The sequence below is a fragment of the Dermacentor albipictus genome, chromosome 3, assembly GCF_038994185.2.
Source record: "Dermacentor albipictus isolate Rhodes 1998 colony chromosome 3, USDA_Dalb.pri_finalv2, whole genome shotgun sequence".
Taxonomy (NCBI): domain Eukaryota; kingdom Metazoa; phylum Arthropoda; class Arachnida; order Ixodida; family Ixodidae; genus Dermacentor; species Dermacentor albipictus.
In genome coordinates, this window is record NC_091823.1 from 6,479,271 (window position 1) to 6,506,687 (window position 27,417).

General features: G+C 47.8%; 2 protein-coding genes across 5 annotated transcripts in view; one reads left to right on the forward strand and one right to left on the reverse strand.

The window, feature by feature from the left end:
• The window catches only part of LOC139057194 (glutamate receptor 1-like), a 235,920-nt gene that overhangs the window by 148,392 nt on the left and 60,111 nt on the right, over positions 1-27,417 (forward strand). The gene's annotated exons all lie outside the window — the stretch shown is intronic.
• Positions 1-27,417, reverse strand: part of LOC135920194 (glutamate receptor 3-like) — a 52,044-nt gene that overhangs the window by 18,674 nt on the left and 5,953 nt on the right. The window contains exons 2-7 of one of the 2 annotated variants that reach the window (XM_065454353.2): positions 16,728-16,883; positions 12,402-12,650; positions 8,305-8,546; positions 3,381-3,530; positions 2,509-2,697; positions 676-783 (exon numbers count right to left, since the gene is read on the reverse strand). In XM_065454353.2, coding sequence (XP_065310425.2) covers positions 676-783; positions 2,509-2,697; positions 3,381-3,530; positions 8,305-8,546; positions 12,402-12,650; positions 16,728-16,883 — 1,094 coding nt within the window. The remainder of the gene's footprint in view (positions 1-675; positions 784-2,508; positions 2,698-3,380; positions 3,531-8,304; positions 8,547-12,401; positions 12,651-16,727; positions 16,884-27,417) is intronic. The other variant, XM_065454354.2, reaches the window with a different exon arrangement.

Sequence of the window (27,417 nt, forward strand, 5' to 3'; positions counted from 1 at the left end):
CTATAATGTTCTGATGCTAGTGCTATACGCACATGTTACGCGTATAGCTGCTGCAGCTGCCAGCTATCGCAGTGACGCTGACGTTGCCATAACATGCGGTCGAGGATTGTCCGCTGTCAAATGCGCTACTCAAAAATGTCAACGCAAAGGGGGTGAAAGAACCACAGAAGCCAGCGCTGTGTAACTTGGCAGCATAACGGGGAGGTCAAGAGAAGAGACGCACTTCCACCCCCTGCCGTTTTTCTCTCAGCCTTCCTTTTCTTTGTATGTTCTGTGTTCCTGATAACTTCGTGTTGTTGAATGTCTGTGGGAATCAATTGCGATGCAAAGCAAAATACAACTCATTATTTGCGATGTCTGCACTGTACGTTTTTCATGCAAGCCGGAATGAGCGTAATTTATATTTACGAGGTTCCAATGCTTAATAATGGCTGTGCCATCTTCTGCTGACAAACATGAAGGCAGGCACGCGACATTCGGCCAACTTTCGCCTGGTCATAACAAGCGTTCCCGGCAATGAGGCGGTGAGGAGGTGCCATAGTACTGATTAGAACGGCGTAGCCGAGAGGTTATTGGCAGTTCGTGGGCTCCACGGTTGCAGGGCGCGTCCACGCAGGCACAGTTCTATAAATCATGGGCTAAATTTGCGTTTATCATTAAAAAAAAAATAAGCACCTTCTGCATCTTCTGTTGCATCGTGAGTTCCATAACGTCGACTGTGTAGCCGACGCGCTGGCCTTGTTCGTCGAACATAATCTGACCAGTGGTGCCGTTGACAGAGGTCTGCGCAATAAGAAAAAAATATTGGTTAGTAATGGGGCAATTGCGCTTGAATATGGGGATCTGTTTGAACGAAAATCCACTACTATCACTTTCACAAGGATTCCAGGCTTAAGTGCAACGTCCTATGCGCACAAGACTTGCCACTTGCCCACCATTTTATTCACATGGTTGCGAATGCAACGATAAATGACTGCGCTTTCAAATTTACCTAGGAGACTTATCACCCGTATGAAATTCTTGGCACCATATTTAGTTCGTGACTAATGAACTAGAAATGTAACTTAGGAACGATATGACGCTGTAAAGGGAACATAATATATTCCAAGCAAACAGGTAAATGAAAGCAAGAATGAATTGAAATGACTCTAAAAGTGAGGCAGCCAACTATTACACCACACACAAGAAAAGCGTAGGTGAAACGTGCACTGCATTTCACTGCATCACACACAATGAACGCTTCTGTTGTGGAGTAGAGGACAACGCATAATTACAATTATTCTGCGGTTGACTTTGCGCGTGTGGGGGCATAGAGTACTTGCTCGGTCGAATACGTTTGTTATAACAGCTGGACTTTTCACGGTGATAGTAGTCGAGTATCTGCTTCACAAAACGCTGTGACAACACACTCGTTTTCCCAATTTGAGTTGTCTCTCCATTCCTCCTTCGCTTCTAACTTCGAAGTCGATAAACGGGCGCATCACGATGCCTGTTGCTGGTCTGCAGAAACTGCCGACCCGTTCAGTCATACATTAGCTCCTCTCATGAAGTCTGCAATGTTCCGGTGGTGGCAGGGCTGATCTGGTCTCTGACCTACAACGCACTCAGTGCACAATCTATGTTGCTGCTTAATTGGTGATTTATTTTAGAACTCCTACACGATGTATAAAACCGCGACGAGAAAGGTTTCTTTCTTTCTTTCTTTCTTTCTTTCTTTCTTTCTTTCTTTCTTTCTTTCTTTCTTTCTTTCTTTCTCTTTTTCTTTCTTTCTTTCTTTCTTTCTTTCTTTCTTTCTTTCTTTCTTTCTTTCTTTCTTTCTTTCTTTCTTTCTTTCTTTCTTTCTTTCTTTTATTGTTGCGACTCACATAGCCAACAAACAGCGTAAATATTGACGGCACAAGATGCGAAACGAGGCGGCACACAGAAATGACGGACGTGTAGGTCATGCTTAGCGCCGCTTTTTCCGCTCATCGCTCCTGAACCAGGCAGTTTAAATTGCATTTCGCCGGGTTTGCTTTACGAGCGACAGAAGAATACATGTTTGTCGGTGGCTTCTCCGTGACATCGGCAGAAAGGAGGCGCACGAAGCAAACGAGACGAAAGAACCGAGGCGCTATGGCAGCGTCTTGGGCTGGGCACAGTGTAACGGTTCTATGTGCATGCTATTCATTCCCACCCTTTGTCAGTGGTCCGAGCGGCACTCCGTTCACGTTATCACCGATGGCCGTGCACCGATAGAAAGCAATACCCAGAGTCAAGCGAAAAGAATCCTCGCATTATTCCGGCCCAAATTCTGAAGTAGCGCTTGTGCGGCTCAGAGGAAACTTGAACTCGCACTACGCCATGTCAAAGATATGTAAATCACGGAAGTGCTCTCATTAGGGATCTACAGATAAATTGATTGCATTGCATTGCACGAGCTACAGAAACATGCAGCAGAGCTGGGCTGTTGCTGGACACGGCGGGACCTCTTTGCCGACGGGCCGCCAAAGCATGTGGAGCGCTGACCTTCTTGAGCAGCTCGACGATGGCCTGTCCGTGTTTGTAGGGCACAAGCGGCGAGCCATAGCACTGCGAGCTCTGGCCCGATGTGGCGTCCTGGTAGAGCTCGATCCCCAGCTCGGGCCGCTCGCGCGACAGCCGTGTCAGCATGTCGCTCACCACAAGTGTCGCGTCGTACGCCAGGGCCTCCTCTTCCTGCATATGCCAGGTACAAGTAAGTAAAGTAATGTTGCGCGCTCTACTATTGGCAAGACGCCTTTGGAAGTTAAAATTACTGCTTATGCTTTAAGTTCATATCAAAGGGCATTAAAAATCAACAATGACTTAGTGTAGTCCGGTGAGAAACTTGATACGCGATCTGCATTTACTTGGCGCAATAGAGTTGGTCGGAAAAACTGAAGGGCGAGGTCCTTCTTTTAGAATTCCGTGCCTTACCTTAGCGCCGGTGCGTTATCGAAATGCCACGGCCTCTTAAGTATACTATAGCATTCCCGGGCCATTTTCGTTTAGCAAATGTCTGAGCTTTTGGTTCCTTTCCGATGAAGGGCAAATCTTGTTTGTCAATGAAGTAATAAATATTCCCGAGTAGATGCAGTGAACATATCATGACACCATGACAAGCTACCCTGTCTTTCGTTCTCGTGTTTTTTCGAGCCTATGAGATCGGTGCTCACAGCAAGAATGTCATTTATGAAATTACGGAAGCGTAACTTAATTTACCGATCCCAGTTATAACTTCTCTTTAGCATACATTTTTAGGAGACTACAGAGCGAGCTGTACGTATGGTCCTCTAGGAATCACACGGGCCGGCACTAAAGCTTGCACTGCGCTCGGTGGGGCAGCGGGCCATCATAGCTGTGAAAGGTATCTCGCTCACCGTGATGCTCTCGGAGGAACTGTAGTACGAGTCCCTGCTGGCCGCCCTTACGGCGCTGTGGTGGCCACTGGCGTCCTCATGGAGAATACGCAGCGCCAGCACTTTGCTCTGGTCGTACACCTGGCTGTCCTTCCAGTAATCGGGAAGCGTCTGCGAGCAAGACACCTTGTTGCCGACTTTTTGTGAAAGCAGTGTCGTGTTTAATGCCCCGCACACGTCATGTGATCACATATGTTTGTAGTTAAGCAGTGGCAAGCACCGTTGATGCTTTTGTGAATATTTTCAAGGTATATGGCGCATAACCACAATAAAGGATTCGGCAAAAATTGGGTGGTTGCGACAAGCAGAAACAAAAGATATTTACTTAAAGAATTGTGAATTTCACTGGAGACATGAAAATACTTTGGGCACACAAAAATAGTAATTTAGGAACAAAAAAAAAAGAGAAGGAACGAAAAATTCGATAAAGCTGGTTCAAACGCCATTGGAGACATGCGTGTCTCAGCTAAGCCCTGTGCATGATACGCACAAACTCACTAGCCGGCACCACGCGGAGCACAGTGCCAGCTGGATGTATTGCATCGTAGACGCCTTACAAGTCTTGGGTGTGCACTAGATTACCTAGGTCGGAAAATTCTTGTTCCTTTCTGTAGAGACTGTTTTACTCATTTGCTACTAACCGTTAATGGCTCTGCGATTCCGCCGCGGTTCGGCGGTGCAGGCGACGGACTGCAAGGTAAAGAGTCGTTTGGTGCACTCGCCAGGATTATGTGTTATAACTGTTAAATTATGGGGTTTTACGTACCAAAACCACTTTCTGATCATGAGACACGCTGTAGTGGAGGACTCCGGAAATTTCGACCACCTGGAGTTCTTTAGGATGCACCTAAATCTAAGTACACGCGTGTTTTTTTGCATTTCGCCCGGTGCAATAAATACCATGTCAGAAAAAAAATGGGTCCGTGGCGTAATGCTTTCAATATCAGGCTTGTGTGCTGGAGATAGTGTGTTCGAATACTTCCGTCAGGCAATTCTATTAATGTATTTTTAATTATTCAAAACACCGCGCAATTTTGAGTTTGCAAAGTCACAAAGCCGTTTGAGACCAACAGGACAAAGTTTAGGTAAATCCATGCACTAACCGTCAATCCCATGCTGGCTGAATCATAGAATTGCTAGAGGGAACTGTAGCGCCAGTGTCTACGAGATTTGCAAACAGGGCAGTTCAACCAGCATGGCAATTGTGTGCGGTACACGGATTTGCCTAAACTTCGTCCGTCTTGTTCTAAAGGCCTTTGTCACTTTGCAAAGTGATTATTCTCAAGGAAGTTCTGCGTTTTAAATAATCCAATAAACATTATCAAATTTGTCGGACGGCAGGATTCGAAGACAGGACCTCTAGCGCAGATGCCCGATATTGCAACCATTACGCAACGGACGCATGGACAAGCGGAACCACTGCCATTACCAGAGATTACGCGTGATTAGAGAACCTATTACCTTCTGCATTAAAAAAGTATCAATTGCTTTGAAATGTAGGCCCAGATAAAGCGTAGTAAACGAAATGACAAGAACGTCTGAAGCCCCAAGCAGACAAATCCATGTACTACCCACCAATCCAATGGTGGGTAAACAGCAGCAGTTCCCTCGAGTAATCGTAGGAAACTTTATGTTCATTATGAAACTCTACGCTAGAAACGGTGAACTACTTGTTCGCTCCAGTGTTCCTAGATGGGACCATTCCGTTAAGCGCGTTCGGCGTTAAAAGCTAGATACGTACGAAGAAGTGCCTGGAACTCGGCAAGGAATCTTTGCATTAATAATATGGCAAAAAATATAGAGGTATAACCGGCCGGTACCAATAAGGTAGTCCGGGGATGCGGAGGAAAACATTTCTGAGGCTGTTGCCAAGAATAGGCGGACAGACCTTCAAGACGGAGTTGTTAATACTCCTTTTCCTAATATGGTGTTCTGCGACTATAAACAGCGAAACGTAAACGGCCGATATATAAGGTATAGGCATAAAATATCGGCAAACTAGAACGGGAAAGAGGAACGATTATCTCACAATGCTGTTTGTATCATGATTAAATTTACATTTTCCTTCAACGTTATTTTGCTTATCTCTTTGATAGTGGCAAAATTGTTATTCAATTTTGATTTTTTTCCTTTATGCTAACCGTTCGGTTCTTGGCTAATCCCTCATAATGGATACCTGCATCAGTAGCACTTTCTTATCCCCAACCACGTGTTTGCTGCCACGCTGTGTGCTTCAAGAGAGAACCCACACAAAGCAGCAGCTCGCCTCCGCCAGTCTACACCGAGCGGCAGAGGGCGCGCACGGCCACCGCGCCCGAGCGCCAATTAAGGTCCCCTCTATAATAAGGGAGCGACATCTGCCGCGCGCGCCACCTGGGAAGTTCCTGTAGCAGACGGCGTCCACGCTAAACCACGGCGCCGCGGCATTCGTGAGGTGAAAAAACATCTGCACACGCGCGGAAATAAAACCTACTGGTGCCTGGCTGTGGTGAAAAACGAAAGAAGGGCCCGAACTGCTAAATCTAGTCCTTTAATTTCAAATGAGCGCTGAAAGAAAAAAAAAGCTCAAAAGAGCACAATGAGGGCTTGATCACCTCGATTCCACATGTTTACCTTTCTTTCGTTTGCGCTCAATTACCGCGCGAGCCTTGGCGATTGCTTGCGCTTAATCCCGTTTGCTCTGTGCATTCCTTTGCTTGTAAGTGTGCTGCGTACACATAGCGGTTACTTTGAACGAATAATTCGTGTAAAAAAGAAGGCTGACAGTCACTTGGACCGAAAAGTTTCGACATAACGTCGCTGAAACGTGCGACCCTCACGGCAACTAAACAACATCCTGTATGTGTGTGGAAACGAGTGCGCCAACAGTCTTCTTGCCGCTGAATGTGTCTGTCGGGTAGCGATTACACGACGACTGTTGTGTTTTGTGGTTCAGTGCTACGAGCCAGTGCAACTGTCGTGACATTCTGAAGCGGCGGTATGGATCGTGTCAGCGAAACTCCTCGATCTTGTTAGGGCTGCCAGCGCGATCTAATCTCGAGGCACACCAACATCGAGCGTTGTGTGTGCGCATGTGTGAATGCGGTTGACTGTTCTCGTGAACCGTGCGACGTCGTCACGTAGACTTGAATCATGACGCGCATTGTTGTGTTTATGCCTTTTCGCCTCCGTGCATCGCTAAAGCCTCGTAAGAATTAGAGGGCCTTTATACGAAACGCGCGCGGATGGGCCTAGCTATGACTGCACTGTATTTTGCTGGCGATCCGTGTATCGCTTCTGGCGTTTTTGTTATGTTAATTTGTAGTTGTGTGCTTTTCATCAGTAAAATGGCATCGCCGATTACTGAAACATCTTCGAGCGTAAGGGAAACTGGGAAGGAACGAGCTCGCAGGTATATGGAATGTACTTTGATATATTGTTTTATATTTTGTAATTTGATGGCCAGTAGCAGTGGCTATACACTATTTGTTTTCAAAAGCAGAGTAATGCAGGCACTTAGGAATATATTTATTCACATATGCAATGCACAAAATACAATTAGGATATGCACAGTTGGAAATGACTTTTTGGACATATTGTAAAGCGCAGTTAACAACGCGCGCACAAACGCAGGAAAGTGTAAAAGTAGAATTCGCTGCTGAAATTCGTGATTTTTTATCGCACGTAGCGCGATGCGGATATTTGTCAGCGAGTTAATGCGCTTCTGCCCCACTATTTACTTGCACGCTAGGTAATACTGCACTTGCTAAGTCAATGGGCTCATAATGCACTAAAATCAATAATCTCCACAAAGTTTGGCCGTCAACATTCATGCGCGCAAATGAAATGCTATCGCAGCCCTGCGCACACACGTGTATACTTTCTTTCGCGCCTTCGTATCGCTCTACGTTACTTTCCTCGCATAGTCGTGCAGTTACCGACGGTTCAGTCTTTCCGTCCAATTCTATGCGACCACATTTATCTTCTGGTTAAGTTTTGTTTGCCGCGGGAATGCAAAATAACTTCTTGTCGTCCTTCGCCCGGTTTCGGCAGCCAACCGCACAGCAACAAGGCATTTCGGCCCTCCCGGAACGAAATTATCGCAGCAATGTGCATAGCACAACAGGCGAAACTCTCGCACTTCGCCCGGCGCGCGTTTCATGGCGGCAAAGGGGCGAAGCAAGGTTACATGTCACCGATCAACCTATCGCTGGCGTCGTCGGCTGGATGAAAACCTTTTACTTTAAAATTATTGAGGGACTTTAGCGCGAATGCTGCCGCAGCGCCACCAGAGTGCGCCGCCAGTTCGATGCCCCACTGTGGCGCGCGTTGCCTGCACATTGAAACGAGCCCCCCCCCCCCCCCCCCCCTACACAAAAAAAAAAAAAAGAAACGCGGATTTCTTTGATTTATTTTCATATGGGTTCGAGACATTGCAGGAGCGGGAAGGAGCAAAACGAAAACAAGTATGTATAAAAAAGTGAGACATCACGTAGCAAGACGTAACGTAGTAACAGGAAGTCGACAACGCGTACGCATACTACAAAGACCTCCATACAAAAGCACTTGCTGATGCCAACACGCCTGGCCACTTTATGACTGTTTATCAGCCATCGAAGATTCCTTTCGTGTAAGTTTGTCATGTGGTTCTCTGTACAGCTTTATGCATGGCCGGGATACAAATAAATAAATAAATAAATAAATAAATAAATAAATAAATAAATAAATAAATAAATAAATAAATAAATAAATAAATAAATAAATAAATAGAGATTTCGCTGCCATACATCAGACCAAGATTTGGAGGATCGTCCGTTCTCGAACGAACAAGAGGCGTCAGTTTACGTTTCCGAAGCGGCTGAGGTCCAAAAGGGTCGCCTCCCCTCTCCGCCCATGGCGCACTCACGTATCGCGCGTAGAGGAAGGTGTAGTAGGCTCGCCGCTTCCCGTACGCGTACTGGACGATTCGGCGCGCTGTCTCCACGCTGCAGTCGAGCAGCACGAACTTGTCCGTGTCCCACTGCTCGTTCTCGCGCTCCTGGAGAAATTCGAAGGCAGCCTTCTCGCCGCGTATGCGCCGCACGTGCTGCACCTCCAGGGGGTAGTCGGCGGGCAGCGCGGCCAGCATCTCCTGCAGCCTGTCCAGACCTGAGCGAAGCGGGGACATTGCGCGGGATGAAGCGGGCCTCCCCCGGCTGGAACGGCACACGCTTCGAAACCAGCGCGCAAGCAAGACGAGGGCAACGGCGCTCGCCTCGTGTCGTTCGCTTCGCATTGCCACCGTCTTCGGCGCTACTTTAGAGACACGGGACATGCGCAGATAGCATTCCGTCATGATCTACCTAGAGTTGTGATTGAAATCGTGCGACGTGGTCGGATACATCGAAAAGAAATGATTTCTTCAGTTAATGAGGGGGCAAATATGGGTGAGGCGTGTTATTCCTTAACTTTTTGGATCGCGGGAACAAAGTAACAAACAAACTAAACAATATCGCAGAAAGGTGATTGTTCACTTGTGCATCGTTAATTAATTTAATTTAATTGCGGAGTTTTAAGTGCCAAAACCACGATCTGATTACGAGGCACACCTAGGTGGGGGACTTCCGAAATCTGCACCACCTGCGGTTATTTAACGTGCGCCCCAATTTAAGTACACGGGTGTGTTCACATTTGGCCACGTCGAAAGTGGCCGCCGTGGCCGGGATACGATCCCGCGACCTTGCGCTTAACAGCCCAACACCATAGCCACTAAGCAACTACGGCGGGTTGCATCGTTAACAATCAAGCCGAAAAGACAAAAGCGGCGCAGTCGCGGACGTTGCAAACAATGCAGTGGTATGTCGAGAGGGAGCAGAAAACATCGTATAGCCAAAGAACGTGCATCTTCGATGGAAGGTATCCTTTGTAGGTCTAAGCCGCGTATGGCGAATGAACCCCGCCAAGCTGTTTAGGTCTGGCGGATGTTAGCCGTCCTGGCCTGAGAAAACCGAATGCGCAAGGAGGATTTGTATGAAATTATTGAATCGGAGAGAATGCGCAAAGCAAGTACGGACGCCGCATATTGCTGTGAAATTCCGGACAAGCGTGTCTCGACGAGTGGTGCTAAAGCGTAGGTGGGCGTAACAACGGCTTAAGTTTCTCTTCACGAGAATAGAAAGCCGGGTAAATTGTTAAGCGCTCAACATGTTTTCCCAACATCGTTAAAGAACCTGTCGCGGTGAGCTATGGCGTAGCGCTTATAAGCACGAAGTCGCGGGATCAAATCCCGGCCGCGGCGGCCGCGTTTCGATGGGAGCGAAACGCAAGAACAACCATGTCCCGTACATTGGCGCCATGTTAAAGATTCCACGGTGGTCGAAATTAATCCGGAGTGCCCCACTACGGCGTGCGTCAATAAAATCGTAGTTTCGGCACCTGAAACACCAAAATTAAATAATTCAACAACTTTAGAGACGGTGTCGCTAATAAGAGGAACTTACATATTGTGAACGTTAGCAATAACTCTGAGTGTATTAAAAGAGTTATTGACGTAGCTTAGAAACAAAACATGCTACGCGGAACACATGTTAGAGTAAAAGAAAAAGCAAGCATCACGCCTTTTATTTTCCGACCGTAGCCAGTCATTCACAAAAAGTGTACACGCAGACTTAAAAAGATGCTCCTTTCTTCAGAAGAAGTAATTTAAAGTTAGCAGGGGCATATATTCATTTTCTGTTGCATGTCTAAGGCCCATATTCACGCGCCAACCTTACACTTATATCTTGCCCTCACCTTTTCGATGCTTTAACGTGTTTCATAAACAAACCTTATAATTAAATCCAAGCTTTCCTTAACGTTATCTCCTCGAAAAAGCAGCGTTGCTTAGGGCAGCCCGGGAGGTATGTTAAAGCGGCACGTATCCAGTGCAATATAGCCTACCACTGCTAAATTCTTGCGTTGAAGAGACTGTCTTAGCTGACTTCACGCTGGTTTGTCATAACTCGGATGTTGATACCTTGTAACCTCTTCCAGAAAAAAAAAGGAGACCGCTCCTTTTGCGTCTCCATGCCATCGTAAAGAGTTGCAGGAGGTATGAAAATGTAGCGTTCAACGAGACAACAAACAAGAATTAGAAGCGGAGTAGGTAAAATTAAAGGTACGGGCGTAATTAACAGGGAGCCTTAGCGTGTGGAGTATTCCGCTAAGCGCAGGCAGATCGGGCGGAATACCGAGTGAGCGGGGGCGTAAACGTGAGCGGCGGCAAATACAGAGCTATTACCACAGTTACCAACTGTATTACACTTCGCTGCTGGTGCAAAGTTTCGACAGCGTTGTAATCGCCGCTGTCAAACCACATATCACTATGCCCCTGTAAAGGGTGCACTGCCGTAGATAGGCGCATGTTGAGGCAAAGCCGCCGTATAACAGACTGTTGGGAAATTGAGCGAATTTGCTTGGACTAAGGAAGGCTCGCGCGAGGCAGTCATGTATGGAAGGTGGCTTGGGCTATGCCAACAAGAAGTAAGAATATCGTAGGGCACATAAAATGAACGGTACGGGTGTATGTGGCGGCGAATATAGTAGAAACGTTTGCCATTTTGCACCATAAACATTGCTATGTCCGGGATCGGCCTGCTTGGCCGCTTGATCAACACAAGAAACCGTCAACCAAGTGTCGACGCCAAGTAAGACAATGGTGAATCAATTGCGCGGGAAATACAGTATGAATAAGGAATGAAATAAATGAATAAGGAAGAGACAGAGAGGTGTAGTTAATATTGTTTCCTTGAGTCATTTGATCCACCATGTACGTCGACCTTGCCTTCTTTTGCATCGACACCAAGTTGACTCTTTTTATGCGAAGCATATTACGAGAGCTCAACCCAGCTCCTCAGGCGCGGCGGTGTCGCCTTGAATACCACGTGACACAGTGACGTCACGACAGAGGAGAAGTGGCTTTGCTTTGGCTCAACTCTTGCAAGATGGGCTGGGTGGGAATCGAACCAGGGTCTCCGGAGTGTGAGACGGAGACGCTACCAATGACCCACGAGTACGATGCTTCAAAGCGGTACAAAAGCGCCTCTAGTGAATGCGGTGTTGTCTTAGAAACGAGCTGTTTCTAAGGCTCAGGCGTGCGTCGCTTGCTCAGGCGCACATTTCGTTGCCGCGCCGAACGCTGCGTTGCTCGACGCTCACCGCGTCCAATGCGGGGCGTCCAAGGCGAAGCAGAGTAACGCATGAGTTGTTTCTTCGTCTAGCCGAACCAAATATAGCCAAGCAACAGCAGTTCACCAGGCTAAACAGTGGTTCAACAACTAAAATAAAGGCTAGTATGCTTCGCATCCTGGGCTTAACCTTACCTAAGCCACAGCCATTTTTTATTTCTCTCAAATTGCTACGACTGTCCTCTTCTGACACCATGCACTGAACAATAACTGCGGAAACATAGATCTGAATAGGCCTCTCAAGATCAAGTGAGCGTTACTTTGCTTTGGTCACAGCTGTTGCAGAAAGTTCAAAATACTTAATTGGCACTAACATGTAACCGAAGTGGTGTATGCGTAGCCTATCGGCGTTCACTTTCTTTATACCTGCTCTTTTCACCCTTCCATCTTCCCTCGGATTCGACAGTGCATGCCACGCTTGGCAGTCCTGCGGCCGCCTCCGGAAAGCATTCAACATTATTTCGTTGCGTGCCAGCCAAGACGCGAACAAGACGTCGAGCCTGCATAAACTCTCTCGGTGTCTCGTTTTCTTTGGATCGGCTCTCGCGTGTACGGAGGCTCGTGAGTTGCATCGGGAGAGCACGGCTGTGTCACAATGTAGCAGGACGCCGCAGTGAATATCAAACTTTACCTCGCGCACAGCATGTTGACACTAGTTTGAGCGTCTTCCTCAGTGTGGCATGATTCAGACTCGATTCCGCCTAAAGTGCTCTATATAGTGTGTTCGTGAAAACACTGAGCGCTTCCACGATAACGTTTTCGTCAAGACAATGGCACAGAGCTCGAAAGAGCGAATGACCTTCTGCGGAGTCGTAGATGTAGAAGAGGCGCGGCCAGCGCAAGGCGTGCACGAGCGCGGCCAGCGCCCCGTGCGCCTGCGGCCGCAGGGCGATGCCGAAGCGTGTCAGGCGGGACGACGGGCTGCGGGCCGCCGACGCGCTCAGCAGCGGCACCTGGAGCCGCGCCGAGACGGCCGCCAGGGCCTCGAGCACCGTGCCGCCGTCCGGGGAGACGAGCAGGGCCGCGCCCGAGCTCAGCTGGCCGCAGGCTGCGAAAAGACCACGCGGCGAAGCAGCGCTTGTAGCGAATCGGTAGCGAGGCAAACTGGCGGGACCGATTGGCACCGTTCTAAGCGACAGCGTCACGCGAAAGGAATGAGAGCCAAAGGCACGGCCGCCTTCTGTTCTTTTGCGTCAAAGGGCGTTTATTTCCTATTCGGTGGGACGAAAAAAAAAAAAACGCTGCTTAGTCACACCACGCCTTGAACGTTATTTCTGCACTGTAAGACTGACTCCATACCACGAACGTTGAAGGTCACTCAGAACAGCGATAACACGAATGATATAGTATAGTAGAATATAAGAAAAATGAACGGGGTTTAAGTGTGTATTGGTTGCCTGTTCTATAATAGGTGTTTCTATGACGAGCTTATGTAACATATAAAATGAGCCATTTTTAAATAAAAGGAGCAGCGTGTTGCGCTTCTGTGCTCCTTGATTTCACTGCGCGGTGTGTGGCCGCCGTTGGGTGACGTAGCAGAATGTCGCCTCTAGGGGCGCGGCTTTGCGCTTGTTGCAGTTTCCCAGTTTCGGTTACCGGCGCTCTGATGGCCGAAATTCACCCTGCCACAGTTCCGCGGGTAAAGAAAATAAGAAACGAAGAATAAAGAAAATAAAGAAAAAAAAGGAAAGTAAGGTAGACATGTGGTTCCATTTGGTGGCGTTCTGAACATAAAGGGTCATGATATGGGAACACTGCAAGCGTCTTCACATTATCACGAATGCGCGCAACTTTTCTGTGAGGCTAGGGAGGTGATCATTTCAGTACGCACCGCGTGGGCCCGCTCTGCATATGCTCCGCTCAGCCATGAACGTGAACTGCAGTATAACCTCCTGGTAGATATTTTACAGTAAAACAAATTCGCAGTAACATGGTCTCATTATTCATTAATATGCGGCCGCTCAAGCGGTTAAGACGGCGCTGCTGCGACTCTTAAGTTTCACTGATGCCATAGGTACTCTGACAGAAGCTGTGCAGACGGGGCTAAAATAATTCGTCGCCCGAGAGCGCGTGCCAATCTGCATTCCTGTGCCCTCTGACGAAGCAAGCGCCTAACGAAATGCATATTTACTAGCGCAAAAAACTGACGTAGATCAAAGACACAAAGGTAAAATGCTATGCTTTCAGCTATTAATGATAATTAACAGTGGTAATGATGATTATGATGGTACTAATAAAGTATAACTATTAGTTGGAAGTCTAGCGTTTGTTCCTTACGTCTGTAACCTTGCGCTAACTAGCCCAACTTATTACCCTTACTAACAACTAATGTAGAGACGTGTGACATTGCGCATGAGTGTCCTTTAATGCGCATGTGCCTGCCAATGCGCTCACTTTTTGCCAGTCAGCTGCTGGAGTCGCCATGACTGCACTAGCAGAGTGTTGTCTGTTTCGACCAGTGGAGAGTGTAGTGAATTGTCGCAAGCCACAACGGTCGGAAGAGAGACTACCTCGTGGCGTAATCTTCTGCCGTCATCGCAATTTCAACAACAGGCTGACGCTCTATCCTCGACACACATGGAAACTACACGGCCGCCATTATCTGTCACGTTGGCTGTCGAGAGGCTGTCGAGAGGCTGTCGAGAGGTCACGTTTCTTGAAATTCGTGTCGCGAAACGGAAGCATTAAAGAAATCACCGCCCAAGCACTGTGTACAGATGGTTAGCCAGCGAAGCTGAAACGTGTGGCACCAGTATTTATCACTGGGTTAATTCCGACGGTTCATCAAACGATGGATTGGTAGGCTTCCGGATCCTGGGTACGCAGTTGCTGCTTGCGCTCGGCTGCACGAACTGTTGCTGTGCCCGGGCTGCAGCATAGGCACAGAGTAGACGAGCTCTTTCCCTGTTCTGCTCGCGGCGTCACTGATTGAAAGCTGCCTGCTCCTCAGGAGTACGTATGACGCGTGGCCTACCCATTTCGGAGACTGAGAGAAACTGCTTCGCGCGCTCGGCTGCGATGGAGAACAACGACGTCACTACTAGCGCAGCCAGTCACGCGCCTCTCTTTCTTTTTTCTTTACGCGCATGAGCATGGGGTTGCGCCTGAAGTCTTTTTGGAGTACAGGCTACAGACGGACGGACGAATCGGCTAGCCATATACGGCTTCGCTGTAATGACATTTCTGTGCATTCATTAGGACGACAAAACGTGATGCGGAGCTGTACACTTTTTTGAAAGAATCTTCCTTCGGGTATTTGGCATATAGCCATGATAGCGATTAAAGAAAGAACATGATCGGCAGCGTGCAGAAACCCCTTCAATGCATCTGCTAATTCGCGTATTCGTGGCGGCGTTCAGAGATAGCCGACGTGCCAGCTTGTTGATTTGCTGAGAGAATATCCCGTGAGTATAGTGTCGTATAAAGGGTTCTTCCGTCAACGTCAATTTGACGTTGAGTGACGTTGCACTGAGCCGCCATTGCAGAGATTTCCCGCCTTAATATGTGGTGCGACGAGCAGCGCGAATCGTGCTAATGAGTGGCCATATGCCATCGCAGCCGAGAGGCATGTGTATCGCCTCATTTTTGCCGTTGTTTAGGGACGTGAAGTTGTTTTGCTCATGATTCATGCGCATAATGTTTGCATCGCCCTCGGGAGGTGTTAGCATTTGTGCTTCAAGCCATTATTTCTTTCAAACAAGCGCTTATTCGAAATATTATTTGTTGAGCGTTACATACATTTTTTTCAACTTTTCGCACTTTTGACAGCGGCATTCGTGTTGTAACCAAGATGACTGAATATTCACATCATTACAAAACTTGACATCGGCGTTTTTATGCAAAACATACTAGCCGCACAACCACGCTCTTCCTTGCTGCGCCGCGCACGGCCGCGTAGCTACCATTGAGGCTATGAGCCATTGTTCATTGCTGCGCGTCTCATATGTGGGTCTATTCTCTTTTAAGTTTGCTGTGTTTGTTATTAAGTTGCTTCTATTATGCGAAGCATACTAGCCGCACAACCACGCTCTTCCTTGCTGCGCCGCGCGCGGCCGCGTAGCTACCATATGACGTCATAACAGCTGCAAAAGCGGAGGCTCAACTCGTGCGCTCGCTTGCGGCCGCGTAGCTACATAGCCGGGTCTCAGCTCGTGCGCTCGCCTGCACGAGTTGTTTCTTCGTCTAGCCGAACCAAATATAGCCAAGCAACAGCAGTTCACCAGGCTAAACAGTGGTTCAACCACTAAAATAAAGGCTAGTATGCTTCGCATCCTGGGCTTAACTTTAGCTAAGCCACAGCCATTTTTTTTTGCCTATGAAAACATAGGCAAAACATGCAAGGCGGCGCCTTTAAGTTTCAGTAGGCGTATTAGCATGCACACGAGCACTAATGGACGCGCATGCGCAACGGCATGCCTCGACGCCAAGTGAGAGGGCGCAAGTCTTATTATATTATATGGGGTTTTACGTGCCAAAACCACTTTCTGATTATGAGGCACGCCGTAGTGGGGGACTCCGGAAATTTTGACCACCTGGGGTTCTTTAACGTGCACCTAAATCTAAGTACACGGGTGTTTTCGCATTTCGCCCCCATCGAAATGCGGCCGCCGTGGCCGGGATTCGATCCCGCGACCTCGTGCTCAGCAGCCTAACACCATAGCCACTGAGCAACCGCGGCGGGGAAGAGGGCGCAAGTCTGCAGTTTGGCATGCGCTCGCAGTTCTCGCACGATTTTGTCCCCACCTGTACTTCTATTTTCGGTAAGCTCTTAGTTATCTTTTTACCCCTTGTAATTCCTCAAAATTGATGGCCTTTGCGTCGCTTGGAACAATACTTCGCTTAGCTCTTTGAGTATATCATTTGGTTCCAATTATTGGAGAACTTAATCGAACGATTGCCAACCTAACATGTTTATCTTTCTTTAAAGAATCTGCTGCTTCTGGAAGAAGTAATTTAAGAAAACTATTTTAATCGTGTTATTTCTTTCTGGCTTCCATGGTAGCAGAAAGGGTTCTTTGTCTACGCAATCATCAGAAACTGCAAGTGCGTAGCGGTAATGACAGGAATAGAACAGAATCAGGCCAAAAGATCCTTTGCATTTTACTGTGCCTGATTTTTACAATACCGTCATTGGTGACGTTGAATGTGTCATTGTCGAAAACCCTCGTTGTCAGTGGGGTAATCTTGTATCGGTCACCAGGCGCACGCTGGTTGGTGTACTCGATGACATCACGAAAGGCCGTGACGACACGTTGAGGTTGGTTCACGCCCATCACGAGCCCTGTGAGAAAAGAAGAGAAAATGAGACATCAGTTTTGTTCTGTCAAGCGATATGCGTTGGTGGGGTAAAAGCACAGTAACCTAGTAAGCTTTTTTTTTTTACAATGCTGCAAGGCAGCCCTCCTTAAAAAAAAAAGAAAGACAAGAAAAGAAAGGAAAAGAATAAAGAAGCATTTTGTAACACAATTATACAACAGACGATGTAACTCGCAATTTTCGATAAATCTGGTTAAAACGTAATCCTAGACATACGTGTCTCAGCTAAGCCATCTGCATGATACGCACAAACCTCACTAGCCGACACCACGCGGAGCACAGTGCCAGCGGTATGTGTTGCCTCGTAGACGCGTAGCAAGTTTTGGGTGTGCGCTAGGTTACCTTGGCCGGAAAATTCTTGTTCCGTTCTGTAGAGTGTTTTACTCATTTGCTGCTAACCGTTAATGGCTCAGCGATTTCAACGCGGTTTGGCAGTGCAAGTGATGGACTGCAACGTAAATAGTCGTTTGGTGCACTTGCCAGGATGATGGCTTATAGAAGTACTACGGCCACGCGCAACCCTGTGCTATCGGCACTGGGTGCCCCTAGACATCTACACTGCCCGCATCGCAGCTCGTATTCAAGACAGGGCTCGCGTGGTCTCGCCATACGCAACAGCCGCCGGAGTAGAAGGCTCCGTTGTAAACATTCGCTTGCTATCTAAATTACCTAGCATGGAGTCAGATCGCACAAGCAAACATGAAAACTTTACATTCGTTTACCGCGGACACCCGCTGTCAAAGCGCTGGCGTGAGGAATCGCGGCAAGAGCAGGTAGCGAAGTGACCTCCGTGCTGTCTATCGCTTCAACGCAAACTGAGGCCTGAGAACATGGAGCGCGCAAAAATACGAGTCATCGGCCCACCTAGACTGCGCCAGCAAAGCAGATCACTGTCAAGATAAAGTACACTCGAGCGCGCGCAACGGTGCCGTGGGACAGTATGGTGGTACCGCTAGCACGATAGTACCGATCAGTGCTGCATGGTGGCGCCGTGGTAAAGGGAGCGTTCTCGCATTCTTCCCCCGTGACAGCTTGCGCTTTGAGACGCTGTCGTTGAGAGGCCGTGTCGCTGCGTCTGCGATCAGAGGCAGGCGCTGCCCGAGGTTCTGAACGCCTTGCTTGAGCAAGTGGCGCTCGAAGCACCGGTTGGCTTCCGCGCACGGGTGAGACCCGTATGTGAGGGGCCCCCGTAACAGAGTGCAATATAGTGCCGCAAATAGTCACCTCCCGATGCATGCACAACGTATTCTTGAATAGTAAGCGCCGTTGGTTCCTAATGAATTTTTTCGTTATCCATTAATAGCAAACATTTCAGCAGCGCAATTTCAGGCATATGCGTGTCAGGCTTTGTGTTCAAAGTGTTTGTTTAAGGTGTATGAATGACGATTAAAGATGTTTATCCTTAAATTTTTGCGTTGTCGTTGCCCAGTGCTGATTAAATGCGCACACGAAAGTTGCAGACAAAACGGAGCTAGCACGGAGGTCCAGGCACGTTCCTCGTTCGCTTGCTTCGCGGCTTCAGACGAACACAGCCGAATTCGCGAGCTGGCCAGTTACGCTTGGGCCTAAAAACAGGTGCGACCTGCCGCGTGCATCGAAAATACTGTGATCCGCCGCGTCGCAGGCAGCCTGTTGCCTGGAATAGGAATAGAAAATGCGTCAGGAACGCTCTTGGAAACCTGTAACCCGACGCGTCCCGTCCCCGCCAGCTAGCGCCGTACGGCCCAACCAAGAGGCCGAGAATGCAACTATGGCTGTGACGTTCGCACCCACTCCTGTCCGCCTGACGCGACAGGCCGCATCTTTTTACACAGCGGCCGTGAGACGGTGTCAGCGTCGGCCGAACGTCTGTAGAAATAATAGGCAGCCGCAGGCAGGAAAGTCGAAGGTCATGCCACTCGCTTCGAATATGATTATAGTGGTTCTTGTCGTGTCATTTTCTTCAGGTCTGCGAATAAAGAACAGTCGGCCATTAGGCAGGAGCAGAGTAAGCAGATGATGGCATCAAGCGTAAGCAGGGTGCTTGCAGTTTTATCCGAATCACCCACAGTGGTGGCTCAATGGTTTGCGGGGTTCAACTGCTAAGAAAATGGTCGCGGATATGACTCCCAAACGCGGCTGCATTCCGATTGGGGTGGTATGCAAAACAATGCAGGAGATCCAATCTATGTACAGCGAAGCTTAAAGGCTAAACCCCATTAGCGCGATTTTGTGCGCGACAGCGACGAGCGACGGGTTCGCGCGACGGATCGGGCCGTCGCTTGAACAGATCGCTCGGTCTTGTCGCGCGATCGCTCGGTTTTGCAAATCTAGAATTCGTCGCTCGTCGCCCGGAAGTGCTATGAGCGACTAGCCAATAGCGAAAAGCCGGAACTGGATGTACAAAACCCCAGTACTTCCGATTGTCGCACGGAACGAGCAAACGATTGAATTCTTATAGGTGCAAGGATAAGAACCTACTGCAAGACTTTCAGAAATATTTTATGCTGCTTTTTACAGTAAAATACATCAACTTAAGTTAATAAAGCACGCGTCACGCTAGTTTCGGCGCCTATATTGCTGCCCTCATACCGGCAACACTGGGGAGACGTCGCTCGAAGTCGTCGCTCGCATGGGGTGCAACTTGTAGGCGACGAGCGAACGCGACAGCCATCTCCATCGCGTCGCTTGTCGCTGTCGCGTGCAAGATCGCTTGCATGGGGTTTATACTTAAGAGGCAGTGTTCACGCGCACTTTCTCATCTGGCTCGAGGATGCGCCGAATGAAGAGCTCTGCAACGCAATGCACCATTAAACGGAACCAGCGTTATAGGGGTTGAAAGAGGCAAGCTGGATTTCTGCGCCATTTGTACGGGGCACCCGACCTTCCCTTGAAGGCGCAGATGCGACCGCCCCCGTGGTTGCCAGGCGACGCAACGCATGCGCGATGTGAGGCCATCTCCACCGGTGCACTCTTCCCAGTCTCATCGCGGCTCTACATGTCCCGCCCCCTCGCCATCTTCATCAGCGGCCAACAACCAGCATGCGCTAGCCGGCAGTCCCTCTCTCTACCTTCCACTGCTGCGGACTAAGTAGTGTGAGCCATCGCTCCTAGATGGCGCCACCATCCCGCAGCCGAGTTATCGAGAAGCGATCAAATGAGATAAAAGAAGCGATCGCCGAACGACAGGGAGCAATCCCGAGAGCACAGGCAGGCTAAAAAAAAAAAGCGCAGTTGCCGCAGGATGAAGTAGCCAGAAAATGGGAAATATGCCGGGTGGGGGTTCAAATACTGGTGCAAACAAGTATAAAAGGTGAAAGTGAACGTTGGTGATTAGAAATACGCGAGAAAGAAAGAAGGCCGCACCTAGACTATTTTGGAACCACATGAAATTATTAGGATGAAGTCTGGAACAATACAACGTATCTTAAACGAAGATGGAAACAAACTAGAAGGGAACGCGCCATTAAATTACATCCGAAAAATAACAGTCGAATCTTTCCAAGGTAATGGAGAGGTTGTAGTTAGGGAAAAAAGAGCATGCAAGAGAACCAGATGAAAAAGGAGCTGGTGCTGACCAATATAGACTCGAAGAAAGCCGAAGAGAAATATCCGAAGCGCACAGCCACAGGACTAGACGAGGTTCCCGTTAGGCTGATTAATGAACGAGTTCCAAAAAGTAAGGAAGCTCTGTTGAAAGCAGTAGAAAAAGGTCTAAAAGATAGACGAATACCAGACACTTGGCGACAAAGCAGAGTTAATTTTATTTATAAAGGTAAGGGGGAGAAAGATAGAATTCACTCGTATAGACCGTTGGCCATTATATCGGTAATATACAGGTTAGCAATGCAGGCAGTTAAGTTAAAGCTGCAAGCATGGGCAGAGAATAATGACATTTTGGGAGAACTTCAGAATGGCTACAGAATAGGTAGGCGTTTGGATTATAAGTTATTTGTCCTTACTCAGTGTATTAAATATCAGGAGTAGAAAGGAGACCGTTACATGTGTCCTTTTTAGACTTTACAGGAGCGCATGTCAACGTGGACTACAACATTTAGTGGGAAATTCCGAAAGGGAAAGCTTAGGCGACTATTGTGTACAGCTTTTGAGAGAGATTTACCTAGAAAATACCGTTTGCGTTGAATGGGAGGGGATCAGGGGTGAATAGAAAGTTGATATCAACAAGGTACTGAAGCAGGGGTGCCCTTTATCTCCACTGCTGTTTATGATCTACATGGTGAGGATGGAGAGGGCGCTAGAAGGAAGTAATATCGGGTATAATCTCTCATACAAACAGGCTGGTACAGGGGTAGAGCAGCAGCTTCCAGGTTTATTTTATGCGGACGACATTGTGTTGCTAGCTAACAAGCAAAGTGATATGCAACGTCTGGATAATATCTGTGGACAGCAAGGCGATATGTTAGGTCTGAAATTTAGCGTTAATTAGGTGTCATGATATTCAATAATAACAGCGAACATACCGTGACAATACAGGGCCAGGAAATACCTCGCGTAGAAGAATATAAATACCCTGGTATATGGATAGACGAAGACAATAGATATATGGAAACATAGGAACAAGCAGAGAAATGCAGTGAAAGGGGAAGAGAAATGCGGCCATAATGAAACGCAGAGCACAATGGGGATACAATAGGTACGAGGTCCTGCGAGGTATGTGGAAAGATGTAATGGTTCCAGGACTTACTTTTGGAAATGCGGTTGTTTGCTTCAAATCAGGGGTAGAATCAGCAGTGGCGTAGCAACAGGGGGGGCCGGGGGGCCGTGGGCCCCGGGTGCAAGAGGTCAGCGGGGGGGGGGGGGGGGGTCATATACGTCTGAACACACCCGTCTTTCCGCCGGCTACACCCGGCGGGGGGGGGGGGGGGGGGAGTGACAGAAGACCAATGGGCCCCGGGTGCTAGACGACCTAGCTACGCCACTGACAATCAGTACTCGATGGCAACCAAAGGTCAGCGGGACGCCTTGCATTGTGCGCTCACGGCGGTAAGACTACAAACGAAGCTGTGTAGGGTGATATGGGCTGGACAAGTTTTGAAGCCAGGGAAGCTCACAGTAAAATAAATGATGAAGAACGACTGAGGAATATGGAACAATGTAAATGGGCCGGGATAGTGTTCAGGTTTTTGTACAGGAATAACATTGATTCACAGTGTAGGAAAAGAGCTAGGCAGCTTACCAGCAAGTATGCGGCCTGTATGGTGAGCAACACAGCAACAAAAAACGTCAAGCGGAAATCCAGAGAGGCTGAGATAATCTCATGGGTGGCGGTAATGGAAAAGAAACCTGCCATGAGTAACTACCTAAGAGAAACAAATGAAATCAGCAAAGACACGATTTACGATAACTCTAAGGAAAGCTCACTACTTTTCGAAGCGAGATCAGGACGCCTTAGAACATGCATCTTCATAGCGAGATATAACAAACGATATAACAAACGGACCTCCTATGAACGAGGAGAGCATTCGATTGGTCTGTTCAGACAAGCTTGCGGGTGACCGCTCGATGCTTGCGTCGGCGGTTACGCAAATTTGACGTCAGGAGATTGGAATAAAAACATATTGGAATAGTTTTACGTTATAGCGCCCCAGCATTCGAACACTGTAGATAGCGGTATCTGGTTTCCTTGTTTGCTTTTTCCTGCAATAACCACGCGCATCCACTACGGCGAATGGCCAAGATAATGCAGCGGTTGTAGCCCTCTGCAGGACAGTGGGACACTCATTTCGATATGTGCCCAAAAACGCCTTTCAGCAGAAAAGGGGCACATTTCTATGATTCGTTCGGGGGTGCCTTCTATCCAAACGTTTCAGCACTTCATGCGACAATTTTCTTGGGAATGGGTTCCAGTAAGCGACAAGTGCGTAAAATTTAGAAAAATTGTTTTCATTATTTCCGAAATGTGGCCCACATTTTCTCGGGAGGAAAAAAGTTCTCTATACGCCCAATAACTTATTCTTTTTTTCTGAATTAAGGTGTACACCTTTCGCTCACAGTAAACATCTATTTTTGTATCTCGATGTCATAGCTGGTCCGTAAAACTCGCCCGTGTGCATGCATCTGCAGAAGCATGCACATGCAATAAGGTGCAGGTGCCTTTGGTGTTCGACGCTCTGCCAAAAGTGCTCACAACAATTTTTTATTAGTGGCTTCTGCTGTGTCGCTTAGTCCATCGTGATTTGTTCTGTTTTACGAGGGAAGCGGTTACTTGTAATTTTTCGTTGAGGCCCTAGAAGCTTAGTTGCAGCATATACGTCCCGCTTTTTTAAAGTAAACGGCTTGTTGTACAGAAGTGTAACTAGTTGCAAACTACTTCTGAGCACTTCAGTTACTATTACAACGCAAAAATTTCGATTGTTTTGGTTCACGAGTGAAATGTTCACGAATATTTTTTATTGAGTCGCTAGAGGGTCAATGGAAGGTATACGTACCACTTTTTGAAACACCATTTAGTGCCAATGAGACAGGTGTATCCCACTTAAAACATAATTAAATAAACAGCTTTTTGTAGAGAACTAAATTTGTTGCAAAACATTTCTAAGCACCTCAAGTATTGATTACATGCAAATTGGCTGAAATTAGCTGGGACTGCCCGTATACATGGTGTCCCAACTATGATGAACGAAGATTTGAAAATTTGCAAATGCCACGTAGCTGGACAGAGCCAAGGTAATGTTTACCGTCGCTTGCAGATACTCAGATTATTTTTTTGCATTCTGCCTAATTACATAATCAGTCTTGGTTAATTAATGAACTTCTCAAGTATTCTAAGTAGATGAAAGACCTAAATAAGGAAATTGTAGACAGACATGAAAAACTCCCGATACAGCTTTCTGTTGCTAAATACGTGCTGCATAAAAGTGTTTTTCCGAACACGAAAGAAGCTCGCGAATGCACGCAAAGTGCCTCGAGCAGCCAGTCGCGCGGCAATTTTGCGTGTATTATTTATTTTGCGTTGTAGCATTCCTTGTCACAAATTAAGCGTTGCGATTCTGGAGCGTTGCAACCCTTGTTTCGTGGTGTAGTGCTTGGCAAGAGCCCAAGAAAAGTGTCTTCAGCGGGAATCCACAAGGAGCATATTTCAGACGCACTTCGACGGTGCTTGGCCTGGCGTTCATTTTAGAAAACACATCGCAGTAGGCGCAGTGGCTATAGGACATTGTGTTACTGAGCCCGAGGTCACGAGTTCGGTAGGGGCGGTCGCATTTCGATGGCGGGGAAATGTAACAGCGCTCGGGCACCTATATATTTATGTGGACGTAAATGTGGTCAAAATTGAATGACTGAAGAACTGAATGAATGAATGAATGAATGAATGAATGAATGAATGAATGAATGAATGAATGAATGAATGAATGAATGAATGAATGAATGAACGTGTTTAATTATTTCGCTCAGAGAAACACTGGGTTACGGAGTAAAATCTGCATATTGCAGCTCGACTGGGCCCGGGCTGCCGTGCAGTTGGGTGAATGCGATAAAGCTGACACCCACAGGGAAGAGACCCATGTGAGAAAAAGACTACAAATGCAGCAAGCATTAAACAAAAACGTTGGCTCTAAAGAATACAACATATTGCTTGTGTGTACGGCACACTGAAGTAAAAAAAGAAACGATTAAGATGGAAATGAAACAATGAAAACGTTGAAAAAGATCATCAATGCGTGGCAGCGAATACGGTCGCCCATACAACGCTGTAATGGAGCTCGCATGAAGAAATACTGCAAGCACGATCAGAGTGAGCACGTTTGCCTAGTCGCCGACGTGTTGCCAGTCTATCACAAGTTCTCTCACAGCAGCCTTCACCATGCACGGCAGCACGTACCTCTGACTGCACTACTCGTTCGCAGTACGTACTACGTTCGCGTGCCCGAAGTGCTTATTTCCTCACCTCGTTTCTTCTTCGAAGACTTGAACGGCCTTCCTGCCGACATTATTGACTTCACTTGCCCGTTTTCATTCCAACAGCGTGTCGCTGAACCCTTTGGATATAGTTAATGATGTGCGCATATAATGTGGCGTAAATATAGAGGCCGCCTTTATGTAATACCTATCCGGGGGCTCTTCAAGGACAATAAACTTAAGTGTTTCAATCTTGAGTTTTTGTTGGGAAGAGACAAAATATAGCTTCTTTTATATTTTAGTTTACATATCGTAATGCCATCCGGTTTTCGTCCTCTTCTCTACAGTGGGTTTCAGGTACTCTTGAATGAATCATTAAACAGTGCAGCGGTCGCAGTCTGGGCTGCTACCGATGAGGTGTGCATCTCACGACCTACGAGGTGTGTAAATGACACGAACACCAAAGTGACATCAAGCTGATACATGTGCACCAAACTTGCGTCGCAGTGTCCTATATATGTCTTTAAGAGGGTCCTGAACCACATCTCGGAATTGATGGAAAAACACAATCCGCGGATGGCATGCGTTGCAACTGTCAATATCTCAACCAAATCTTATAGTCGCGCGCAGCTAGTGGTGGAAACAAGTGGAGCGAAAAGTCACCTTTTCCTCGAACCCTCTCTATTCGAACGAGGCCTTCTTACTCGTTTCGAAACTGCTGGCGGCTTGCATATGTCGTCATATGCAAGATTCCCATAGACGGCTGCTCTTGGCTGATAGCTGACATCAGTGCAGAATGGCGTTTAGATGAGTGCGCTTCTTCCCGCTGTTACTGCGTATATTTATTTGACGCAGTTTATTCAACAGGCTGAAGTAAGCGAAAATCTGCATTTCGAATTTCGACAAGATTTTCGTACTCCCGCAAGAAGCCGACCATGCTCGCTTTAGCTCACTAAGGAGAACCGCGTTTGGCACGTTTTGGACATCGAAATCGGAAGTTACGGCGTCTACGTGGACATCCAAAATTAAATTTCAGCTTCGCGCCACGACGACGTTCAGTAGGCGGAGCGTTGTGGGCACGCCTGCTCCTCCGTAACCTTCGTAGTGCAAGTCGTTAAAGAAAGAGCGGGAGCACCGCTACGGGGATGTTCGATTGTCAATAACTCCGCTTCTTCTGAACGAAGTTAAGTACTTTTCGCAGAAAAGAGTTTCTGAGCATATTTTAGCTTGAAATTCATTTTTCAACTTTGATAAAAAAGTTACAGTGACGTTTCGCTTCGTGAACGCGGGTGACGCGCAAGCGTATGGGTGCTATAGCGCACACGACGCTATCAGTCCTTGGTTCACCTGGACGCCTACACTGTCCGCGACGCAGATCGTATTCAAGACAGAGCTCGCGCGGCCGCGCCGTACGCAGCAGCCGCCGGAGTAGAAAGCCTCGTTGTAAACATTCGCCTATTATCTAAATTACTTCGCATGGTGCGCACAGGCAAACGTGAACACTCCACACTCGATGACCGTGGACACTCGATGTCAAAACGCTGCGTGAGGAATCGTGGCAGCAGTAGCGAGCGAAGTGACCTTCGTGCTGTGTATTGCTTCAACGAAAACATAGCGCACCCAAAGCTACAAGCCGTCGGCCTACCCAGACTGTGCCCCCGAAGAAGATCGCTTTCAAGATAAAGCCCGCGCGACCGCGCGCAACCGCGCCGTGGGACAGTATGGTAGTACGGCTGGCAGGGTAGTACCGTTCAACACCGCATCATGGCACGGTGGTAAGGGGAGTCTTCCCGCAGTCTTCCCTTGTGACAGCTAGCGCTATGAGACGCTGTTGCTGAGACGCTGCGCCTCTTGTCGCAGCGTCTGCGATCAGAGGCGGTGGCAGGCGCTGCACGGGGTTCCGAACGCGTTGCCTGGGGAAGTGGCGCTCGAAGTACCGGTTGGCTTCCGCGCACGGGTAAGCCACGGAGGAAAGGTAGAGCATTCCCCATAACAGAGTTTCCTTTTTCCTTAACCTCATATAGGGCCGCAAATAACCACCTCCCAAGGCATGCTCAACGTATTCTTGAATGGTAAGCCGGGTTGGTTCTTCATAATTTCGTTATCCATTAACAGCAACCTTTTCAACAGCGTAATCTCAGGCATATGCGTGTCGTTGAGACGGTGCGCCTGTGGTCGCAGCGGCTGCGACCAGAATGTTCGTCGTGTTCAACGTCTTAGTTTAAAGAGTATGAAGGACGCTTAAGGATTTTTTATTCTCACATTTCTTCGTTGTCGTTGCTCATAGTGCTAATAAATGTGCAGAAGAAATTTTCAGACAAACCGGTGCCAGCACGGAGGCCCAGGCGCCTTCCTCGTTCGCTTGCTTCGCCCCTTCAGACAAACGCCGTCGATTTCACGAGCTGGCCAGTTACGCTTGCGCGTAAAATTGTTTTAGCGCTCCTTTAAAGAACTTATCAACGGCGCAATCATGTGTGGTGTTCTAGAAATCAGTTAGTTCTGACTTTCTACTGGGCACAGACGTGACCTGCACCACATGAAGCAATTAACAGCCTTCATTTCATGCTGTCTGCTTGCCCACGAGCTCTCATATGTCAACTTTCACGTGCCGAAAAATGCTAGAATGCAGTTAACGTTCTTCATCATTTTTTTCTGATGAA